Consider the following 20,672-nt stretch of genomic DNA (forward strand, 5'->3'; position numbering starts at 1 on the left):
AATGCATAAATGTAAGACAAGTTCTATATACTCCATGTTTTCATGAGTTCCCTATGGCAAAAGAGTTCAGAGTAGAAGTAGAAGATGAAATGAGGTAGTCTTACATATTTTTGTAATAATTAGTTGTAATTAGTTGTTTAACATATCAAGGCCATAGCCTTGATATGTTAAACAACTATGTCTAGTTGATCAGCTGGACTTTTGGGTGGGTGCCAGCTTTAGAATACGCACTGTAATAAGCAAGGGATACAGATGGTCCCACAACTATGACTTGTACATCCCTGCTTTCGTGGATTAGAAAAATTAGCCGTTTATAGACACCAGATCTCAAAATCATCCAACCAGCATAACCAATAGTTGTGCATGCTGATGGATTTGTGGAAATCTAAAAGGTAATTTTTCTATGGTCTGCCTAGTCTAGAGTATGCCAAGGGTAAAACTTCTCTCTTAAAAATATTGCATTACTATGCAGAACATTTCAGCTGCAATTTCAAATGCAGTTTTGTTGTGCAAGTTCTTGTAACTGAATTTATAACTGTGGAACGCTTTTTTCGAAGTGGATGTACTTTATTTCTTTTTTCTTTTTTCCTTTTCATTTTTCAGGGATAGAGCTTTGCCCTCCCAATCACCGTTTCATGATCACAATGGTGGCAAGTTTTGTAGCGATGGCAGGCCAATTCCTCATGCCAGGTTTGGCTGCTCTCTGCAGGGACTGGCAAGTTCTCCAGGCTGTCATCATCTGCCCTTTCCTGTTGATGTTACTGTACTGGTTGTAAGTATTTGCAAGTTCCTTCTTTTTTCTTCTTCTGTCAGTGGCAGAATTAAAATTGTAACTCCCAGAATCCCCCAGCCACTATATTGATTCTGGAAACTATTGTATAAGTAAAGATTTTCTTAGTCTGCTGCAAATAAGATTTGATGTCTGTGCCGACACTAGATATTATCAGGAGAAGTTGGAATACTTTATACCGGATGAGGCAGCATAACTTCCTTTTTTCAAAACTTAATAAAACCCATTGTAGAAATCAGATTTTTTTTTAAATAATGTATAAATTTTTTTTAAATAATGTATATAATGTAGGCGCATACCTAAAGTTTTGTTTTACATAGTTTTGAAGATCAAATTAGGTAGGTGACGTCCCCCATTCTCCATACACTGAGTAAACCGATTTCTAGCGTTTGTCATGACTCTTGCCAGCATAGCAGGCGTTATGTTAGCATTTTCTTCCTGGATGTTGGTCTTCAAATCTTGTAGGGTCCTTGGATGGTTCACATAAACATGGGATTTCAAAAAACCAAGGGACCAAATCTGGAGAGCGGGCTGACCACTCCAAATCCGCTCGAAAAGTAGGCCTCAACAGCAAAAGCACGTTCCTCACTGTTCTAATGCATGATGACGGCTGAACTGTGTCAGGACAAAACTTTATACTCCTGCCTCTCGAACGAGACAACTAGTGCTCCGCTACATCTTCAACCGACTGAATGGCGCGCATTTTAAAAAAGGAAGTTATGCTGCCTCACCCTGTATTACCTGATGTTATTTATATTTATCCTTCCTTACATTATTTAGGTGGTCATTGAGGGTATTTATGTAGAAGAGGGATTTTTAGCTCTTCTCCTATTCCCCAGCTCTCCCTTGCAAGTGAACTCTCCCCCAACCTCAGTTGCTCTTAATAGATTTGCTTTATTTGTCCTCTTACATTTTATTACTCTTCTTTTATTGCCTTGTTTGTTCCCAATGAGGTCAAGGCCATCAGGGAGTGCGGTCTATTCAGCGTAGTTTGATGGACTGCTTGTCCTTCCTTTATACTGCCTGAAGGCAACAGGCAGACTATGTGACTTTAATGTCATCACTTCTTTTCCCTTTTTTATAATACTTGCTTGATGAAGAAAGGCACTTGTTTCAAAAGTTTGTACAGATAATTGTGACACCTTCAGGCTAGCCTGATAAAAGTATAACCACAAGGACTTTGAAATTTGATGGAGAGAGAACAGGCACCATCAAAAACTGGAAATAATTGAAATTGGGAACCTTTTTATTTTTGCTCTGTTTGGCGACATAGGTCTACCATGTGATCTAGCTGATCACATTTTTATTTTAATTCAGTTGTATTTTCAAGCAGTTTTATAGCACACCCTCCATATCCGTAGAACATACATTCCTAGATTTGTTGTTGTTTCTCAAATTAGAAAATGAAAAAAATGAATCTGTGTTTTAACAAATTTAGGCTGGTGTAGCTATTACACTATATGACCCCTCACCGCCAAATAACCTCTTAAGTGAGAAGTGTTGTGCGCTTTTAGCACCTCCTTTTCACAATGCCCCGCCTATCTATTTCTGGGTTAGAGATATGAGAATTTTTAGGAGGCAGGAAAAGAAAAGGGTCTTCTCCCCCAGACCTTGATTTCTATTTTCCTGTGGAAAAAGAACAACACATTCTTTTACATGGGAGGTAACAGCTGAAATACATGAATATCTAACAAAAAATGTTGGGGTTGTCAAGAAACAGATTTTTTCCCAGGGAAAGGGATGAAAAGATAATTAAGTTAATTTCAGCCTGGCTCAAGCTAACTGTGTCCTGAAGAGCAGTTACCCAACAATCATGGATAATTGCAGACCTTGCCTACTCCAGTTTCTCCAGAAACTATTCTGGTTGTCTCTCTTTTCTCTGTCTTCCCCTCCCTTCCCTTCTTCTCTGCCCTGATGACACTGTATGTATCCTTTTCTTTTCATTTCCTACACTGTTTATGCCACTGTCAGCCTTTGCCTTTTCCCTGTTTTGATCACACCTTGTCATATCACAATGCTTCTGATAACAAAGCTGAAATGACACGTCCTCTCTTTCTTTCGTATGTTGCCTGGCACAGCATATGTAAGTTCATCCCCTTTTCATTGCACCATGGTGCGCAGGGAAAAGTGAATGATGATACTGGTTCAAATTACAACTGGACAAGCTGTCTGCATCTCTGGAATTGTGGCAAAACTTTTATTAATGTGAAGTAAAACTGAATTAACTCATCTCCCAGTGTTATGGGCCAGAGGTCCCTTGATTTTGTGTGGACATTCAGGAGTGACTTCTGACTTGATTTAAGTGCTTTGGCCAGTGTAGGCATGCCCCTAAAGAGGTCCACAAATGGCAGTGGTGTTCTGCAGTATGCCTTTGGCCCAAGTATAGTCAAAGTGTAGGATTTGTTATCATCTGCGGGTTTCAGGTATTCACAGGAGGTGCTGGAAAGTATTCCCTGTAGATACAGTGGTAGTACTATATCATCATCATCATCATTGTTATAATTTCTATCTTCTTTTCTCCAATAATGAGGCTTCAGGTAGGTTAAAATATGTTAAAAACAATACAAATTAACACTCCACTAAAACAGTAATAATAATTATACTATGTAATAAAATAAAAAAAAATATATGTTCCTGGTTTGAAAGTGTTATTTCCTGTTTAATTGTGTGCTACTTGTTTTGAAAACAATTGTTATACTCCAGAAACTTTGTTTTTGTGACTGAAAGTAGTACTATTATTTCCTTCATTCTAAGCACTTTGTTTGTAATTTTCCTTAATGAATGTGCAGACCGCAAAAACAAAAGTTTTTGCAGTTTAATGAACTTTTTCCATGTTTTTATGATAGAATCAATTAGGAAATGACATTTATAAACCAGGATTAAAATCATGTTACGTAGTATTATAAATATAAAGGTTGGGGAGTTTAGGAGGAGGAGATTCCGCATTTTTTTAAAGTGAGCCTTAATTTGTTTGTAAAATTAATAGTGATTTTAACTTGCTGTCTTCATGGTCAAATACCAGACATGTTACTTTCCTAACAGTTAATTTCTTTTATTTTAATATATTGCTGTATGCTTTAAATACTTTCAAATGATTTTTAATTCAATGTTTTTAAAGAAATTGCTTAAGAATTAGTGTTATTAAATGTAACATGGTATAAACACAAACTTTTTTAAATTGACGTAACAGCAATACTTGAGTGCTAACACTCTTCTCCCAGAGAAATAGCAAAAATACTTGGGCAGAAGTGGTTCCTGGCTTTTCTCTTTTAGTACTTGATAAGAAAAAAAAAGGAAACCAGGCCAAGCTGGTCTCAGAAAATAATACTGGTTCCTTGTCTTAAAATGAAACAAAGTGAGGGGTGCCATTTTCATCAATGTTCTTCTCAAAGGAAGCAACAAGTCCATTTAGCTATTTTCTTCCCTCTGCAAGAAAGTATTTTCAATTGTGCAGTTTTCACAATCTGTCCACAATTTGGAACTTACTCTGCACAAAATTCACAGGTACAGCTTGTTCTGCACAGAAATGAATTTCTACAAATAAACACTGTTTCTTGTTAAGAAAATGCTTTAGTTGCATAAAATTTGCACATGGTTAATGTGACTAGTAAATAGGTTGTCTGCAAAGGGCCTTTTTCTGTGCAGAAAATAGTTTCTGTGTATACAAATAGTTTCTACACAGAACAGGCAGTTTCATCCCCACAAACCAGCTTTTTCTGTAAAGGATTACACCTTTGGAGCCACTTTGAGTCACCTTCAGGTTCGAGAAAGGCAGGGTAGAAATATCATAAATAAATAAAACCATTTTCTGTAGAAATCAGCTACGTACAAACTTGCAGAAAAGAAGTCCTGAATTGGAAAGGTTCTTGTCATTGGGGTTTCTCAATAGGTTTTTAACCATTTAAAAGACACATATTTGCATTTTTTCTATCCCTGAATAACATAAATTGCTATGGAAATTCATCAGTCATGCAAAAGAAATACATGTCAACATCATTCTTCTCCAAAGAGTATTACCAGTTGTAGTTTGACATATATAGTCTGTCTTCTACTAGCAACTTCCTGGAAGCCGACAATAACGCATTCTTCATCTTTGCAGTTTTTTCCCAGAATCTCTTCGGTGGCTGGTAGCCACACAGCAGTTTGAAACTGCAAAGAAGCTCATCCTGCACTTAACATGCAAGAATAGGACGAGCACAGAATGTGATATCAAAGGAGTGATGCCCGGTGAGTTTTTGTGACTGCCAAGTGTTATGAATGGTTTCTGTGCTGTACTGACAACCGCATCATCAATCTCAGATCCACAATTGAATTCTCTTGCTTGATTTGCTTCAGGGCAGATAATTTAGTTCATTTGAGCTTGTGATGGTGCTCTCGTGATTTTATTGGAAATTAAGGCTTGTCCGCTGTTTGCCTCCAGGAAATTCCCACAATAGATGGAAGGGTCTAGGGAGAATAGCAGTTTGGACACACACACATTCCTTGAAATGTTGCTTCTGAGATAAAGTATCATTTCTGAGCAAGGGATACGTGCTTCTAAACTGCTCTCACCATTCTGAATTTCTCTCTGATTTAACCTACAGGAGCTAAATTAACTCAGACATGCAGGACTGAACAATAACTCACTTTATGCTTACATGCTTTCACAGAAACACACAAAAGAGCAGAAAAACAGTGTTGTCTTACTAGACACAAGTTTTGTTGGGCTGTATTTAGGAAACAGGACACATCTGGTTCTGTATTTTTACAGAACCACTTATGCTCTCGTGCCACCGCGCCCTTTCATCATTTAAACAGCATCATCGGTCACATATAGTAAGTATTTTCCTGTCTGCACTGCTATAGAAATGTATCATGCGGGAAAGTGTGACAGGAAAGCCCAGTGGTACAAACAACTTAACAGAAACCAAGGGCAATGTTTTTCTCTAAAGTCGATATGGGGTCAGAATGTAATATCTGGAAGTCTATCTTAACATAATGGACAGTATGTGCCTTTGAAAATATGGAAAACATTATACTTCAGAGTATACATTCAGAAACATGACATAATGGAGTTGAAGGGTTTTTGCTCACAGATGGTAGCCAAGAGACAATGGCCTTAATATGTGGCTATACATATGGCACAACACGATGTTATTTACTTGTTTATGCACAATACAATTTTAATAACAGGTTTAGTTTACCTTTGAATGGAGGTTCAAGCTCCAAGAGCTGTTAATGTCATCAATTAGGAAAGATCAAATCTCTTGTTATCCAAAATAGGAACTTGGCTCTTCTCGCTTCCACAACCAAAAACATGGCCTGCCCCAGACTTCATTTGACATAATACATGACATTTCAAACCAATTCATATTGCCCAAAATTTGGGCTCACTTTTTCTGCATTGAGGTTAAACCATAGTGAGGTGCCCATATCGCTGCTTCTCTGCTTAGTCCCATTGCAACTTGCATTGGATTTTGCGGACTGCTTGTTGACAGTACATGTGAATCAAACTGCCATCTAGATCTATTCTGAAGCCAGCTTATGACCTATTACCATTGGTTGGTAAAATTCTGTTTAATCCATGAGGTACCACACTAAAAATGATGGAAGGAATTGTCCAGTCACATTGGTAGATTTGGATAAAGAAGCTCAAAGTCTAATTGCAGAAATGTCATGTTAACATCTGCATTAAACAGTGCTTCCTAAGCTATCTGATATAGGGGACTAGCATTTTTTCCCCATGTGCCAGGAACCAGCACTATATTTGTGTCCACTGGGTACACTTATTTCTTTCTTTCATGGAATTTTGTTAACTACCAGCAGCCAATGTTTCAGGAAATGGCAGTGGTCCAGATATCAGTTTGAGTAACATTGCCCTAAAGCACCTGTGGAATTTGCTTAATTGCCGCAATCATATTCTGTCATTCCTTCAGGAGAGTTCAGCTTGTATTTATGGTTTCTCCCAATTAGGGAGATGTATTTTTCTCCAGAAATAGAAAAAATATCTCACTTCTTCACTTAATTCTCTGGGCCTATAAATAGCGTAGTAGAATCCTGATATTTCAATGCACTGTAAAGAAGTTTACACCCTTTCTGGTTGCAGAAATGAACCAATACATTCAGAGCACTATTTTCCCCCCAAATGAGGAAAAAGGAGATGAACTGAATAACCTTACAGTGTATTCCATAAAGGTTGAGGACATGACAAATATCTCTGTGCAGTCCATCCGTGCCCACTGTGTCTGTGCTCCCCCAGTTTAACTGAGCCATGTATGCAAACCCCACACCCTTCAGATTTGCCATGCAGGCTTCCAAGGAGTGTGGGTTATGCTTCTACCTGAAAGCCAGCTCTACTGAGACCAGGACACAAAACCATGTGTGGGCCTATACAGATAAGGAGGTGGGCCTGAGAAGTAAGTTGATTTGCTTCTCAATGACTAAGATCATGGATAAGAGTTTGAAATGTTACTTATTTTTTGAACTGTGGCTCCCAGAATATCCCAGACAGCATGGCTTAGTGTTCTGAGATTTGTATTCCAAAAGTAACATTTCTAGCTCTGACACATCCACCTTGCATATGACAGAAAACTGGGCAGTAGCCATTCTTTGCAAGCTAAGCTTTGTAGGGAAAAGTAAGAATGATCCCTGCCTCCAAGCAGCCTGAGCAATCACCAAGGAGTATCATAGTTCACGTTTGAACATGCTGTGGCTCTCAGAGACTGAAGATATGCAACTAGAAAAACTGTATGGGCGTGGTATCTTTTAACAGTATTGCAATTGTGTACAGTTGCCATAACTGTATCCTATGGGATCCTGAAATTTGCAGTTTAGGGATGAACATTTAAAATTTTTGAAGGCTTTCATGGCCGGAATCACTGGGTTGTTGTAGGTTTTTCGGGCTGTATGGCCATGTTCTAGAAGCATTCTCTCCTGACGTTCTGCCTGCATCTATGCTAGGCATCCTCAGGGGTTGTGAGGTCTGTTGGAAAACCAGAGAAGTAAGCCATAGCAGAGCACCTGAACAACCAACCTGGACATAACATACTATTTGAGAACACAGAATTTCTGGGCCACTTTAACAACTACCATGCCAGGCTACACAGAAAAGCATTGAAATCCACAAGCATGTGGACAATTTCAACGGAAAGGAAGAAACCATGAAAATGAACAAAATCTGGCTATTAAACAACTCTAAAATTATAACAGTAAATAAAGAACAAAACTCAAACACAGGGGAAGCCCAGACAAGCAACAATCAGGAACAGCTAATCGCCTGTTAACAAAGGATTCCCCCAGGCAGTAACAAGCCACACCAAAAAACTATCAGTTCATCAAATGCTAATCAAGGTGGCCAATTGAAACATTCACACCTACCTCCAACAGAGTTCTTTCTCCCACCCTGGACTTTCCACAGATATATAAACCCAATTTTCCTCGTTTTCTAAAAGACCTCACAACCTCTGAGGATGCCTGCCATAGATGCAGGTGAAATGTCATGAGAGAATGCTTCTAGAACATGGCCATACAGCTTGAAAAACCTACAACAACCCAACATTTAAAATTGTCTACCAGAGAGTGCTAGTGATTCATTAAACTACAAATCCTAGATGTATATAGGATGTAAACATGATAGTTAAAGTGGAATCATAGTGCAATATTTTAGTGTGAAAGCCCCCAAGTTAAGCCAAAGAAGTCTATGTTATTTTGATAGGTTTTGTGTGGGTGATAGATAAATAAATATAGATAGGATTTGTGTCTGCTCTTCTAATACGGTCTCTGTCTTCAGAGTGGAACCACCGTTCAGTGGCAGAGAGCATGCTTTCTTGGCAGAAAGTCCTAGACTTAATTATCTGCATTGCCAAAGAGGGCTAAGGAAGCATAAAATCCCAGAGAGCTGCTTCCCAGTCTGTGTCAACAAAATTGCCCAAAGGTCTGAGTCAGCTTCCTCTGCCTCTTTCCCATTAAGCTTCATTTACCTGTTTGGTTGGCTCCCTCTCGCAGGCCACAGGTCGTCCCTCACAGCTCTGCCAGGAAGTGAGGAAAAGGAGCGCCCTTCACGGAGCTCTCGTGGCTTTGCTACCAGGGAGTTCCTGATGGGGGAAGTGGGAAGCAGCCAGGCTGGAGGTAATGTATAAGCACATTTTCTCCAGGCTGCAGCTTGTTTGAAACCCAGTGCCAACGCTCAATGGCCTCACTTGATGTGTGCATTTGTTGAGCTGTGTCACTTCAGACTGCATTAGAAGGAGATGAAGTGGCAAAATGTTTGAATGTTCCTCTGCTTCAAAGTGAACTACACACAAATATGCATTTAATGATCAAAGTGTGGCTGAGAGATCATTTTGAACAGTCATGGTTTGGGACTATCACTCCCACAATCCCACAGTAAGTCTGGCCACTAGAAGTAGCAGTTTAAAAACATAGCCTTTCTAAAATCTGGTCAGGGATAATTCTACACTGGAACCTTCTGTCTCACAACAGGCTCATTTTGCATGTGGAGGAAGGTTGTCAGCTATATAAAGATGCATTGGAAGATTTGATCTCTTATGGGCAGCCAGAAGAGATATAGTCCAATGATAGGTATGTCATGCCAAATGGCTGAAATCATGTTGCTTGGCTCTCAGAAGACAGAGGGATCACACAGAGTTTGGAGGCAGTCTCTCTTTTATACAAGCTTTTTCTATGGCTATATTTCTGTACCCTTCGCTAGTATTCTCCCTGCCCTCCAGGTCTGAGTTTCCTACAATGTCTGTTATATCACAGTTGTCACGGTACTAACATTTACTTCACCTTATCTTATGCATGGTGTTCTTATAGTAACAAAACCACTATGCGCTTTTCTTGCCTGTTGCATTTTACAATGCCAGTTTGTTCTTTATCTCCAAAAAAGTATTTGATCTGGCAAATCATCTGTGACAAAACTACAATAGTTATGGGAAACCTTGGGCAAGTCTCATCCTTGGAGGAGGGAAAAGGGAAATTATTTATTTATTTATTTATTTATTTAGAAATTTTGTATACCAGTATTCTCATCTCCATTGAGGGACTCAGGCCGGTTTCCAACAACAATATCACAAACAATAATTAAAAACATCATATTCCATATTACACTAAAACATTAAAATAGCAAAATACAGTCATATAATTACAATGGTCAGTCGTCACAATAAAATCGTTGTTTATCATCATCCATCCATATCGCAGGATACTGCCTCACTCGTCGAATGTCCGTTTCCAGAGCCAAGTTTTCACCTGTTTTCTAAACGTCAGGATAGAAGAGAAAATCCTCTCTCAACAAATCTTGCCAAGAAACCCCCATGATAGGTTCGCCTTAGGGTTGCCATAAGTTAGAAATAACTTGAAGACACGCATCAGGAGCAATTTGGCGTGTTGTGTAAAGCCTCCAGTGGCACAATGGGTTAAACATTTGTGCTGGCAGGACTGCTGACCGATAGATTGGCGGTTCGAATCTGGGGAGCAGGGTGAGCTCCTCTCTGTCAGCTCTAGCTTCCTATGCGGGAACATGAGAGAAGCCTCCCACAGGATGGTAAAACATCAAATATCTGGGCATCCCCTGGGCAGTGTCCTTGCAGATGGCCAATTCTCTCATACTAGAAGCGACTTGCAATTTCTCAAGTCGCTAACATGAAAAAAACCCAAAAATTATTTATTTATTTCGAGTATTTATATCCCATCCTTCTTACCCCAAACAGAGACTTGAGGAAAAACAGCAACAATAAAAGCAGCCTTTATATACTTTTTATAATGTGTCATAAAAATACTGTAGGAAGGAAGAGATGAGCAGCAGCAAACAAGGTGCAGTCCATGAGTACAAAATTAACACTTATAGAATATGCAATTCAGCATATAAAATGTAACCTGGATATCACTAGTGCGACATAATAAAACAGAAGATGTCAAGTTCATAATGTAGTTGAAATCATGTCCAAATGATGTTTGACAACCCATATTGAAGATATTTACATGTATCTTAAAATACTGCGTTGTGACTTACTTGCATGCTATTTTTCCTGCTGTGTCCTTGAATTGGAAAATATTACAAGTAGTGATGCCTGCGGTGTACAGGAAAGCTCCATTATAACATCTTTTCCCCTTTTGGATATCTCCCACGTCACTCTGAAGGAAAATGTCAAAAGGAATTTCCTGTGTTTGTGGGGGTCTCTCGGTAGAATTCTACTAATTCTGAGTTTGCCGGAGTCTCATCTTTCCAAGTGTTACAGAGATCAGGGGTCAACAATGCCTTGACTAGAACCAACTGCTGCTCACGAAGCAGTACATACACACTTTTGAATTATACAGAACTTTTCCTAAAACTGGTTTTTGAAAAAGAGAGAGGGTGAAACCATTTTTCCAGATGGTGTTCAGCCTATTGTGCAGTTTGCCTCAGGCATAACACAATAATAATAGGGGAAACTCTTGTAAACTCTTTAGGGTAGAATAATCCAAATGAATCTAGGTAATACAAACAGACACTGTGACAATTAATCAAGAATCTCTACTGTGTACTTCAACATGCAAAAATATAAAGAAGACAATAATTTTTGTGCAAATTTCCCAGGTCTCCAATGAAAAAGCTTCCTGATTGTGTGTGCTGAAATTTTAAAAACACAGTCAAAATGTTGTATCACACACAGTTCCTTCACAATTTTGATATTTTTATCAGTGTAGTTGTTGGTTTGATTACATTTCCATGATTTGAACAGTGTTTGTGTTTCATTTCAGCAAATTAAAGTATCTTGAATTCTGATAGAAGACTTTAGCCCCTTTCTTACTATTCACTCAAAGAAAACTTACTCACAAAACAAAAGCATCAAAGCAAGTTGTAAAAAGCCTGTACTTGATGGAGGAACTATGATGTCATATTTGCATTTAGAATGCAAAGTTGCTATAATGCAAGTTTATTTTTTCTTTTAAAAAAAGTGTTCTATACCTCTCAGGTTTGGAGGTCAATGTTATTAGTCCCAGTTGCAACAGATTCATTGAAGAAATTGAATTTTCTTAGTTAACTTTTAATATACATCCAATTGATTTATTCTACACTAACTCGAACTGAGCTACTGAACTTGCTGATTGAAAGGTCACAGGTTCGAATCCGGGGAGCAGCGTGAGCCTGCCATAGATGCAGGCGAAACATCAGGAGGGAATGCTTCTGGAACATGGCTGTATAGCCCGAAAAACCTACAACAACCCGGTTAAAGCAGAGTTAATAGATTTATGAAACTTTGATATAATGGGTCAGAGAGCTCTCATGAGAACATCCATATTATTGTTGGGCTGCTTGGTATCATTCCAAAATGAATGTCCGCAAAAGAAATGGCATGTTACTTTTGTTTCAGAGCTGGAGAAAGAACTTGCTCGGAGGCCAAAGAAGGTCTGCATTGTTAAAGTTGTGGGAACAAGGAACCTGTGGAAAAATATTGTTGTGCTCTGTGTAAATTCGTAAGTATTGTCATGCTTTCTTCCAGACCTTAAAAACGTTATTTATAAAAGAAAAGAAAAAGGCAGTTCCAAGCATCCTCTTATTATTTGCCTATGCTGGCTCAAAGATTTGTGGAATTATCAAAAAGAGACTGTTTTTTACAAGCTCTGTCCCTGTCTAGTACATTGAGTGTCCATCAGAAATGAGGTAAAGATAATATATTGTTATATGTTTCAGTACCTGGGTAGAAACTCAAGAAGTGACTAGCAGAAAATCTGGTGCTTTTGCATTCCCCAAAGCTAACCTCTGGGTAAACACTTAGCTCAGCAGGGACATAGCTATATCTCTAGATTCTATCTGAACAGTACTTGGGAGGCCCAAATGTCACCTCTCCCATAGAGCTTATTTTAAATGCACTTTTAATTATGATCAGTATTTCATTGTGTAATGTTTTTATGTATATCCTTCTGTTTTTATTATTGTATATGGCATTGAATATTTACCTTTTGTATGTATAAACTGCCCTGAATCCCTTTAGGGAGAGAGGACAGGTTAGAAATAAAATAATGATGATGATGATTATTATTATTATTATTTTGCATCTGTATTAGCAAATTCCTCATGAAATTCTTCTGTTACAAAGGAATGACTTGTGGGTGAGAAGAGGGTTTCAACCCCTTCCTTGAGACCAGGGGTCCTCAAACTTTTAAAACAGGGAGTCAGTTCACTGTCCCTCAGACCTTTGGAGGGCCAGACCCCCCCCCCACTCTCCCCTTCCTGTTAACTGGGGGGGGGGGCAGCTTTGCAGCCCTGCACCCAGGTAGAGGTGGAGGGAAGGAGGCAGGGCTGGATGGCAAGAGGAGGCTTCAGAGCTGTCTATTGGCTACACAGAAGTAATGGATATAAAAAGAAGAGGAGGAGAAAGAGAGAGAGAAAAGGGAGAAAGAGAGAAGGGAGAAAGGAGAGGGGAGAAAGAGAAAGAAAAAGAGAGGGGAAAGGGGCAGAGACTGAAACGGGGAGAAAAAGAGAGAGAGCGTGAGGGGGAGACTGAAAGAATGAAAGGAGCTCTGCATAAGCAAAGCAAAGACTGATTTCACTGAGAGAGAGGCCTACTCCTTGGCGGGCCGGATAAATGCCTTCAGCGGGCCGAATGTGGCCTGCGGGCCATTGTTTGAGAACCCTGCTGTAGACAGATGCTTTTCTCTATTCAGTGATTTCTAAACCATGTTTATGGTAGAAACACAGGCCCAGGTGCAGGGGCCATTTAAAAAACAAGGGTTACGCTAATCTTCCATTTCCTCACAAAATTCCCCCATTATTGTTTTCCAGCGAGGCTTTTGTTTTGTGGTTTTTTGTCATTTTTGGTAGTGTAAAGCCAGCATTGACTAAAACAACAGACATTCTTATTCCCCTCAAGCTGCACTAGTTTTCTTATTTCCTCACCCAGAAGGTTTCGTTTAGAGCTGGGATGGAGATGATGCTGGACCATAATTCACCATTCTTCAGCATTGCCTATGCTAGCTAGGTTTGATGGGAGTTGTAGCCCAACTGTCTTTGGGTGGCTACACTTTTCCCATCCCTGTCTAGAGGTTAAATTATTGTAATTTCAGTGAAACAAAGGCTTTTCATCACCATACATGTGCTGATGTGCTTGAATGTCGATATTACCATCCAACTACAACTACACCTACAACGACAACTACACCCAACTACAAGTAGTTAACAACCACAAGATAATGATCAAAGTTGATACTTTTCGTAATTTAGCAGCTCCTCTCCCACCAAAACATGTGAATAATTGTCTGCCAATCTGATTCTGATGTTTTTGCTGTGACAAACTAATATGACTCATCACTCCCTTATCCCCCCCCCCCAAAAAAACCCTTTGTATTGAATGATTTCACACATAGCTGAGCCATGTGTAAACCTTATTTAAGAAGTAATACAACTTACAGACGTTGGCAGTGCTTCCCATCTTCAAGGCTGGGGGTGCCAGGTGGCTATGTGGTCCAGCGAAGGACTTTTGAGGTGATATATATCAAGGAAACCAACATATGGTACTCATCCATCCCAGAGGAATGAGACTTTTCTATCTAAGTTGTGACTGACAAAACAAATATAGCCCATCAGTGGTGAATGACAGTTCCCAACTACCTTATTTTTGATACCTGTCTGGGATTGCAAAAATGATTGCCTGAAGAATGGCACATTGTCTGACAGACTCTATTCAGCAAGCTATATTGGAGATCATTTGAATAAAAGACAGGGCATCAATCTTCCTTTTCCTTTTTATTCCTTTTTTGTTTGTACATAAGTTATCCCAGGGTGATTAGAGTTTCTTGCATCAAGCCTGTGTAGACTCTAAGATTTTCTCTTCTCTTTGAGAAAGAAGGATAAAGTTGCTCAGTTGGCTATAAAATCATAGATTGGATGGTACCTCAAAAATCACCTATTCCACTTGACTGACAGTGCTGTCACCTACAGCTGAAATATCTCTGACAGTCAATATTTTGAACAGTACATCTATTATTCTAAAAGTGTCAGTTGTTGGAAGATGGAATGAATTGTGTCAGTTGTGGCTATGTTTTTTTCATTGGCATCTTTTCTAGCACTGAATTCAGAATAAACATATAAGCATTCTCATGGTATATGTGTTGTCAAAGGCTTTCATGGCTGGAATCACTGGGTTGCTGTGAGTTTTCTAGGCTGTATGGCCATGTTCCAGAAGCATTTTCTCCTGACATTTCACCCACATCTATGACAGGCATCCTCAGAGGATGTGACCTCACAACTTATGAGGATGCCTGTCATAGATGTGGGTGAAATGTCAGGAGAGAATGCTTCTGGAACATGGCCATACAGCCTAGAAAACTCGCAGCAACCCATTATCATGGTATTTTCTCACATAACACTTCTTTATTGCACAGAAGTGACAAATGGCATAAAACCGTCCTTATCACATGTCACGTGATATCCTTTTGCCAATCTGCCACCTCTCCACAACAAAGCCATCTGCTGGTGTGAGAAAATTGGCTGTCTGCAAGGACGTTGCCCAGGGGACGCCCAGATCCATTTAACCATTCTGTGGGAGACTTCTTTCATGTCCCCGCATGAGAAGCTGGAGGTGACAGACGGGAGCTCATCCCGTCTCGCAGATTCGAACTGCCGACTTTCAGGTCAGCAGTTTAACTGGCAAAGGTGTTTAACCCATTGCGCCACCGTGACTCCTTAAGGAGGCAGATTATCCTGCTCTTCTACCATACTTCATGGAATTGTAAAATTTATTTTACAGATGTTTGAAAACAGAAAAACTACACATTGTTTCTCGCTCAGAAGTGTGACTGCAGGTCATTGCCAATGCACTGCAGCTGTGCAAACACTTGCAGCAGTGCAATAATGAGGGTCACCAAGCTGATAATTTGCTGCTATTCCTGATTACATGAATGGCGTGGGATAGTGGCATCATGCAATAAACATAGCTGATTTTCCATGTGATGTGTGGGGTTAGAAGTGTTGGGGGCAAACCCTGCATTTCTGTTGTTGGTAAAATGGTTTGGGAATGTTTACTGTATATACATGCCTTCAAGTTGCCTTTTGATTTATGGCAACCTCAAGAATTTCATAGCCTTTACTTTGACAAGGAATTCCCAGAGGTGGTTTTGCCAGTTCCTTCCTCTGACATGTAGCCTACAATACCTGGTATTTATTAGAGGTCTCCTATCCAGTGATGACCCTGCCAAGCGTGTAAGATCAAACAGGATATATGGTGTCTAGGATATTTGAGCTTAAGAGTGTTTAGGGAGCAAAAATCTACTGAAAACAGTGGGAAGAGGTGGGTTCTGGCAATCAAGAGTAAGACATGGATGCACATTTCAGCCTTTTCTCTCTCAATCCATTTCAGGACTAGCATAGAATTTTTCTGCTGCAGTCTAGTTCTTGAATGCCACTTTGCGATCTGCTTGAGTATTTGGTGACCCTACCCTCTTGTCCTGTTTTGCCTCCCACAGACTCACTGGATTTGGGATACACCACTGCTTTGCTAAGAGTATGATGGGTCACGAAGATAAGATGTCCCTCACCAACAATTTCTATGCGGACTACTATACCATGGCAGGAATTGCCTTGATCTCCTGCCTGGTCATGTGCCCAGTGGTTGGATATCTTGGGCGAAGAGGGGGGCTGCTGCTCTTCATGATTCTCACCGCTCTGGCTTCCCTTTTGCAACTAGGCCTGCTCAACTGTGAGTGTGGATATGAGACCATTATATGCCTTGATACAGTTCACACAGCTCTAGGCTTCAAATGTGCATGAAGTTGTGAATGTCATACAGGTTCAATTGTAGATAAACTTACAGGAATGGTCTGCTTTAGGGACCAATTCCAAGACTTGACAGCTGCCAGGGACAAAGTTTGTGACAGGATGTTAAGGGCTAGAGAATAGTTCTCTGCACCCTGCTTAAAACAGACATACAGTCCCCCCTTGGTATCTGCTAGCATTTGGTTCCAGGACTCCCATGGATTCCAAAATCAATGGATGCTCAAGTCCCATTATATACAATGGTGTGGAAAACCATCCATAGATAACAATGGCAAAATCAAGGTTTGCTTTTTGGAATGTTTTTAATAATATATTTTCAAATTGTGGATGGTTGAATACTTAGATGCTGAATCCATTGATAAGGATGACCAACTGTGTATGCATATGTATGTGTGTATGGATCATGTCAGGAACAACTTGAGAAATTGCAAATTGCTTCTTATGTGAGAGAATTGACTGTCTGCAAGAACGTTGCCCAGGGGATACCCAGATGTGTTTTGATGTTTTACCATCTTTGTGGGAGGCTTCTCTCATGTCCCCGCATGGGGAGCTGGAGCTGACAGAGGGAGCTCATCTGCACTCTCCCCGTATTCAAAGCTCTGACCTGTCAGTCTGCAGTCTTCCGGCACAAGGGTTTAACCCATTGCGCCACTGGGGGCTCACCAACTGTATATGCACATATGCCACTAACAGGATGTCAGCCAATTTGTAAAAGAGAGAGTGAGGTGAGATAATTCAAATGTAAATACATATACATTTTCTCTTGCCCATTTCATTATACCAAAGTTTAACATCTGGCTCTAATTTGCCAAATAATTCCCATTCATAGACTCCACACACACACACGCATACACACAGATAATTAAGTATCCTGAGAAAAAATATCAATGGAGCCACAAAGTGATAAGGGAACTCCCAGTGCACTGGAGTGCAAAGACCATGTAGGCTGGACCTTGCTATGGCAAAAGGAAAGGTTCCCTTAGATATATATATATACAAGTACATTTTCAGTGACAATTTGCAAAGACAAGTTCCCAGGCTTTCTGAAAATAAATAGCAAGTTACAGTCCGACAGTCCTGTGTATGTCAGCAATAATTAATCGCAGTGCAAGTGCCTCCTTAGAACTTTCTCCCCTTAGAGCCAAGGCCATCACTCTCTGTGTTTGCACTTGGCCACTTGGAAGTCATAAAACATAATCTCTCCAAGATTTATGTTCGGTTCTACAAAAGGCTGCATGCTGTGTATCTAGATTGGGTGGATTCAATGAAGGATACAGATCCAAGTGTTTTTGAACAGTCTCTCTGTGTGCCCCTCTGGATGGCTTGCCCAGTGGTTCCCATCATCCCCAGACAGCATGGACTTGTTGACTGAAGAGGATGAAAATGGTTACAGGTTGTTGAATGCCACAAGGCTTTCACAATTGAAAACAGTTCTGGTGGGAGACATCCATACTAAACTAAATATACCTACCCCATCACTCTAAAGCAGTGGTTCTCAACCTGTGGGTCCCCAAATGTTTTGGTCTTTAACCCCCAGGAATCCTAATAGCTGGTAAACGGGCCAAAACATCTGGGGACCCACAAGTTGAGAACCACTATCCTAAAGGAACAGCTGTGGGAGCAATATCTCAGCCAAAACATACAAGCAATCCAGACACAACAAGCCACCAAAGAGTTAGCTGGAACTAGCCCAGATTTTCCTTTGCTCTCTAAATTTTATTTAATATATGATAATTCCCTCAGAGTATTCTATGCTTACTAAAGGAATTCTGTTCACAAGATGCATGGATGTCATGAGTCTTCCAGTATGACTTCCTGCCTCATAGTCACATTCTTGGAAACTTTCTTTCTAACCAAATGGTTTCCTGAGTTTTCCAGCAACCTAAGAATGTCTCTTTTTTTAAAAAAAAAAAAACTTTTCAAAATGGCTTTTGTTTAGTTTCTGCTTTAATTCTACACCTGGATTCATTTACCAGCCTGCATTTTATTGTTATTTTTTCATTAGAATCCTATCCTTTTTGGAGGGAAAAGGGACGGAAATTAGCATTTCTTGCCAGGCTGTTTATGGAGAGGAAATGTTTCTGTCCATTGAAGGACAAATACATTTTAGGCGTAAAGGGAGGGAAGGGGAGTCAGTGTCCCTACTTCGCGGAATTTCACTTATCGCGGGTGGTTCTAGAACGTAACACCTGCAATAAGTAAAGGACCACTATAATTAATCTTTGAAACCGACCTTCCCAAATTTGGTACTTTCCAGATAGGAAAGTATCAGATTGAAATCCAACAATCATAACATTGGCCATGCTACCTGGAAATGATAGGGATAGCCAGTGGTTTAATTTATCATGTTTTAAAATGACTGCCTTTCACTGCTTTCTTCTATTTCCTTTTTCTTTTCTTTTTTATGCTTCAACCCATTCATGGTTATGAATCCAGTGATAGGAAAATACAGTCAACTTCCAGACTCAGGTACAGTTTTCAATCTATCTTTTTCTATGTGATTTTGATTTTTAATAATCCGAATTGTGCATTACTTGATGTCAGACTGTGAATAAGCTTTTCAGGTTTTACCCATTCTGCTTTCTTTCCCCCTTATTCACAACAGTTATTTGAAAAGCATTTTTTCAGACTACGCTTCCTGAATTCCCATGATTAATATAGCCAGTGGCCAAGTTGATTCTGGATTCAGTAGTTGTCATCAAAACAAAAAGTAGTGGTAACCTTCCCAATCTCTGGTTGCAACCATTTCCAGAGGGCATCCCTTTACTTTTCTTCCAAGAAATGAATGGCCAAGTTCACTGAACCTGTCTCTGATAAACACAGTTGTTGAAAAACACTCCAATTTGCATAGCCCTGCCTCTTTATCTGCAAAGACCTGACTTTTGTTCTATTATTTGTTCAGTCTAGAAGATGGTGACAGATTATTCACAACTGTGGGGGGAAAGAATTTGCATGTTGGGGCCAGCGATTGGGTGGATAGGAACAAAACTGAAAATACACGTTGGTGGTATCATTATAGTAGACTAACCAGAAGATGCAAAACAAAAAAAATCAAAAATCCATTATAGTAGCTTCCAAAACTCACTGGCATCATAACCGAGGAACTGTTATAGAAAAATCAGGCAGGAGAGAGCTTACAGATTTGAAGTTGGGTCTATGCCTTGTGATCATATCTACTTCTATGTCCAGACCTAGTAACAGAGGATCTTTCCAAGGAGGTCACAAACTCTGGCAAAATAAGGGCATTTTTGGCTTGACGAACAGAGTCAGAACAGATTTCAAAAGAGGAGACTTTATGGCTGCAATGGAAAATAGAAATGGCCTGTTTAGCCTTCATCCTTGTTGTGCCTCAGTTTCTCTTTTTGGGAAGGTAGGGACTAAGGTCTCCACCTTAATAAACCCACTCTCACTATAACATCCAAACCCTCAAGACCTTCAACAATGTATTTTTGTTTCCCTTACATGATTTTGTTTACCTGCCATCTCCACCAAATGAAATAGCTGGTGAGCTTCAAAGGCTTATATTTTGTGTATATAATAATACTTTATTTGTCACCCTCCCTATCTCCCCAGGGGAACATGTTTGTGTCTTTTGTTTGGTCTAATTGCCAGAATGGGAGCATGAAAGGTTTGCTTCATAAATGAAAATTCTGCTCCTCCAGTGAAATTTTCCTTAAGTCCCCAAATTTCTATCATTGTAGAGGGTGAGATACTTAAAATCATTCATACCTGAAACCCTTTATAATTTACAATGTTCCTATTCCTTTCGTAACCTGCCTCTTTTCTTTGAATGTCTAAACTCTATAAACAGTCAACTGAAATTTAAATTACTGGAATGCTGGAAATTTCAGGGCTGAAGGAAAACTTAATTGGGATGGAAGAATTTTGGAAGGGCAGCAATCTTACTCAGAGGTAGCTGCACCTTTTAGTATCACCATTTTGGATTTTGATTGTCTTTAATGTACAGCATGGGAGTTTTTAGTGTATGTGGGAGGGGAGGCAAGTGTTATTTTCATGGATATCACCCATTGGTGCACAGTGCATTCAAAGAGCCCACCCTGTGTGCTGCCATAACAACCCAAGATGTTATTACCTAACAGTTTGGTTCTTCGTCTTCCTTTCACTGCCTCTGTTGCTACTAACGAA

General features: G+C 39.7%; 1 protein-coding gene across 2 annotated transcripts in view; it reads left to right on the plus strand.

Moving 5' to 3' along the window:
* The window catches only part of SLC22A23 (solute carrier family 22 member 23), a 125,615-nt gene that overhangs the window by 90,250 nt on the left and 14,693 nt on the right, over positions 1 to 20,672 (plus strand). The window contains exons 4-9 of one of the 2 annotated variants that reach the window (XM_060774753.2): positions 604 to 772; positions 4,890 to 5,017; positions 8,774 to 8,896; positions 12,127 to 12,229; positions 16,217 to 16,449; positions 18,963 to 18,995. In XM_060774753.2, coding sequence (XP_060630736.2) covers positions 604 to 772; positions 4,890 to 5,017; positions 8,774 to 8,896; positions 12,127 to 12,229; positions 16,217 to 16,449; positions 18,963 to 18,995 — 789 coding nt within the window. The remainder of the gene's footprint in view (positions 1 to 603; positions 773 to 4,889; positions 5,018 to 8,773; positions 8,897 to 12,126; positions 12,230 to 16,216; positions 16,450 to 18,962; positions 18,996 to 20,672) is intronic. The other variant, XM_060774754.2, reaches the window with a different exon arrangement.

This window comes from Anolis sagrei, chromosome 4, assembly GCF_037176765.1.
Source record: "Anolis sagrei isolate rAnoSag1 chromosome 4, rAnoSag1.mat, whole genome shotgun sequence".
Lineage (NCBI taxonomy): Eukaryota > Metazoa > Chordata > Lepidosauria > Squamata > Dactyloidae > Anolis > Anolis sagrei.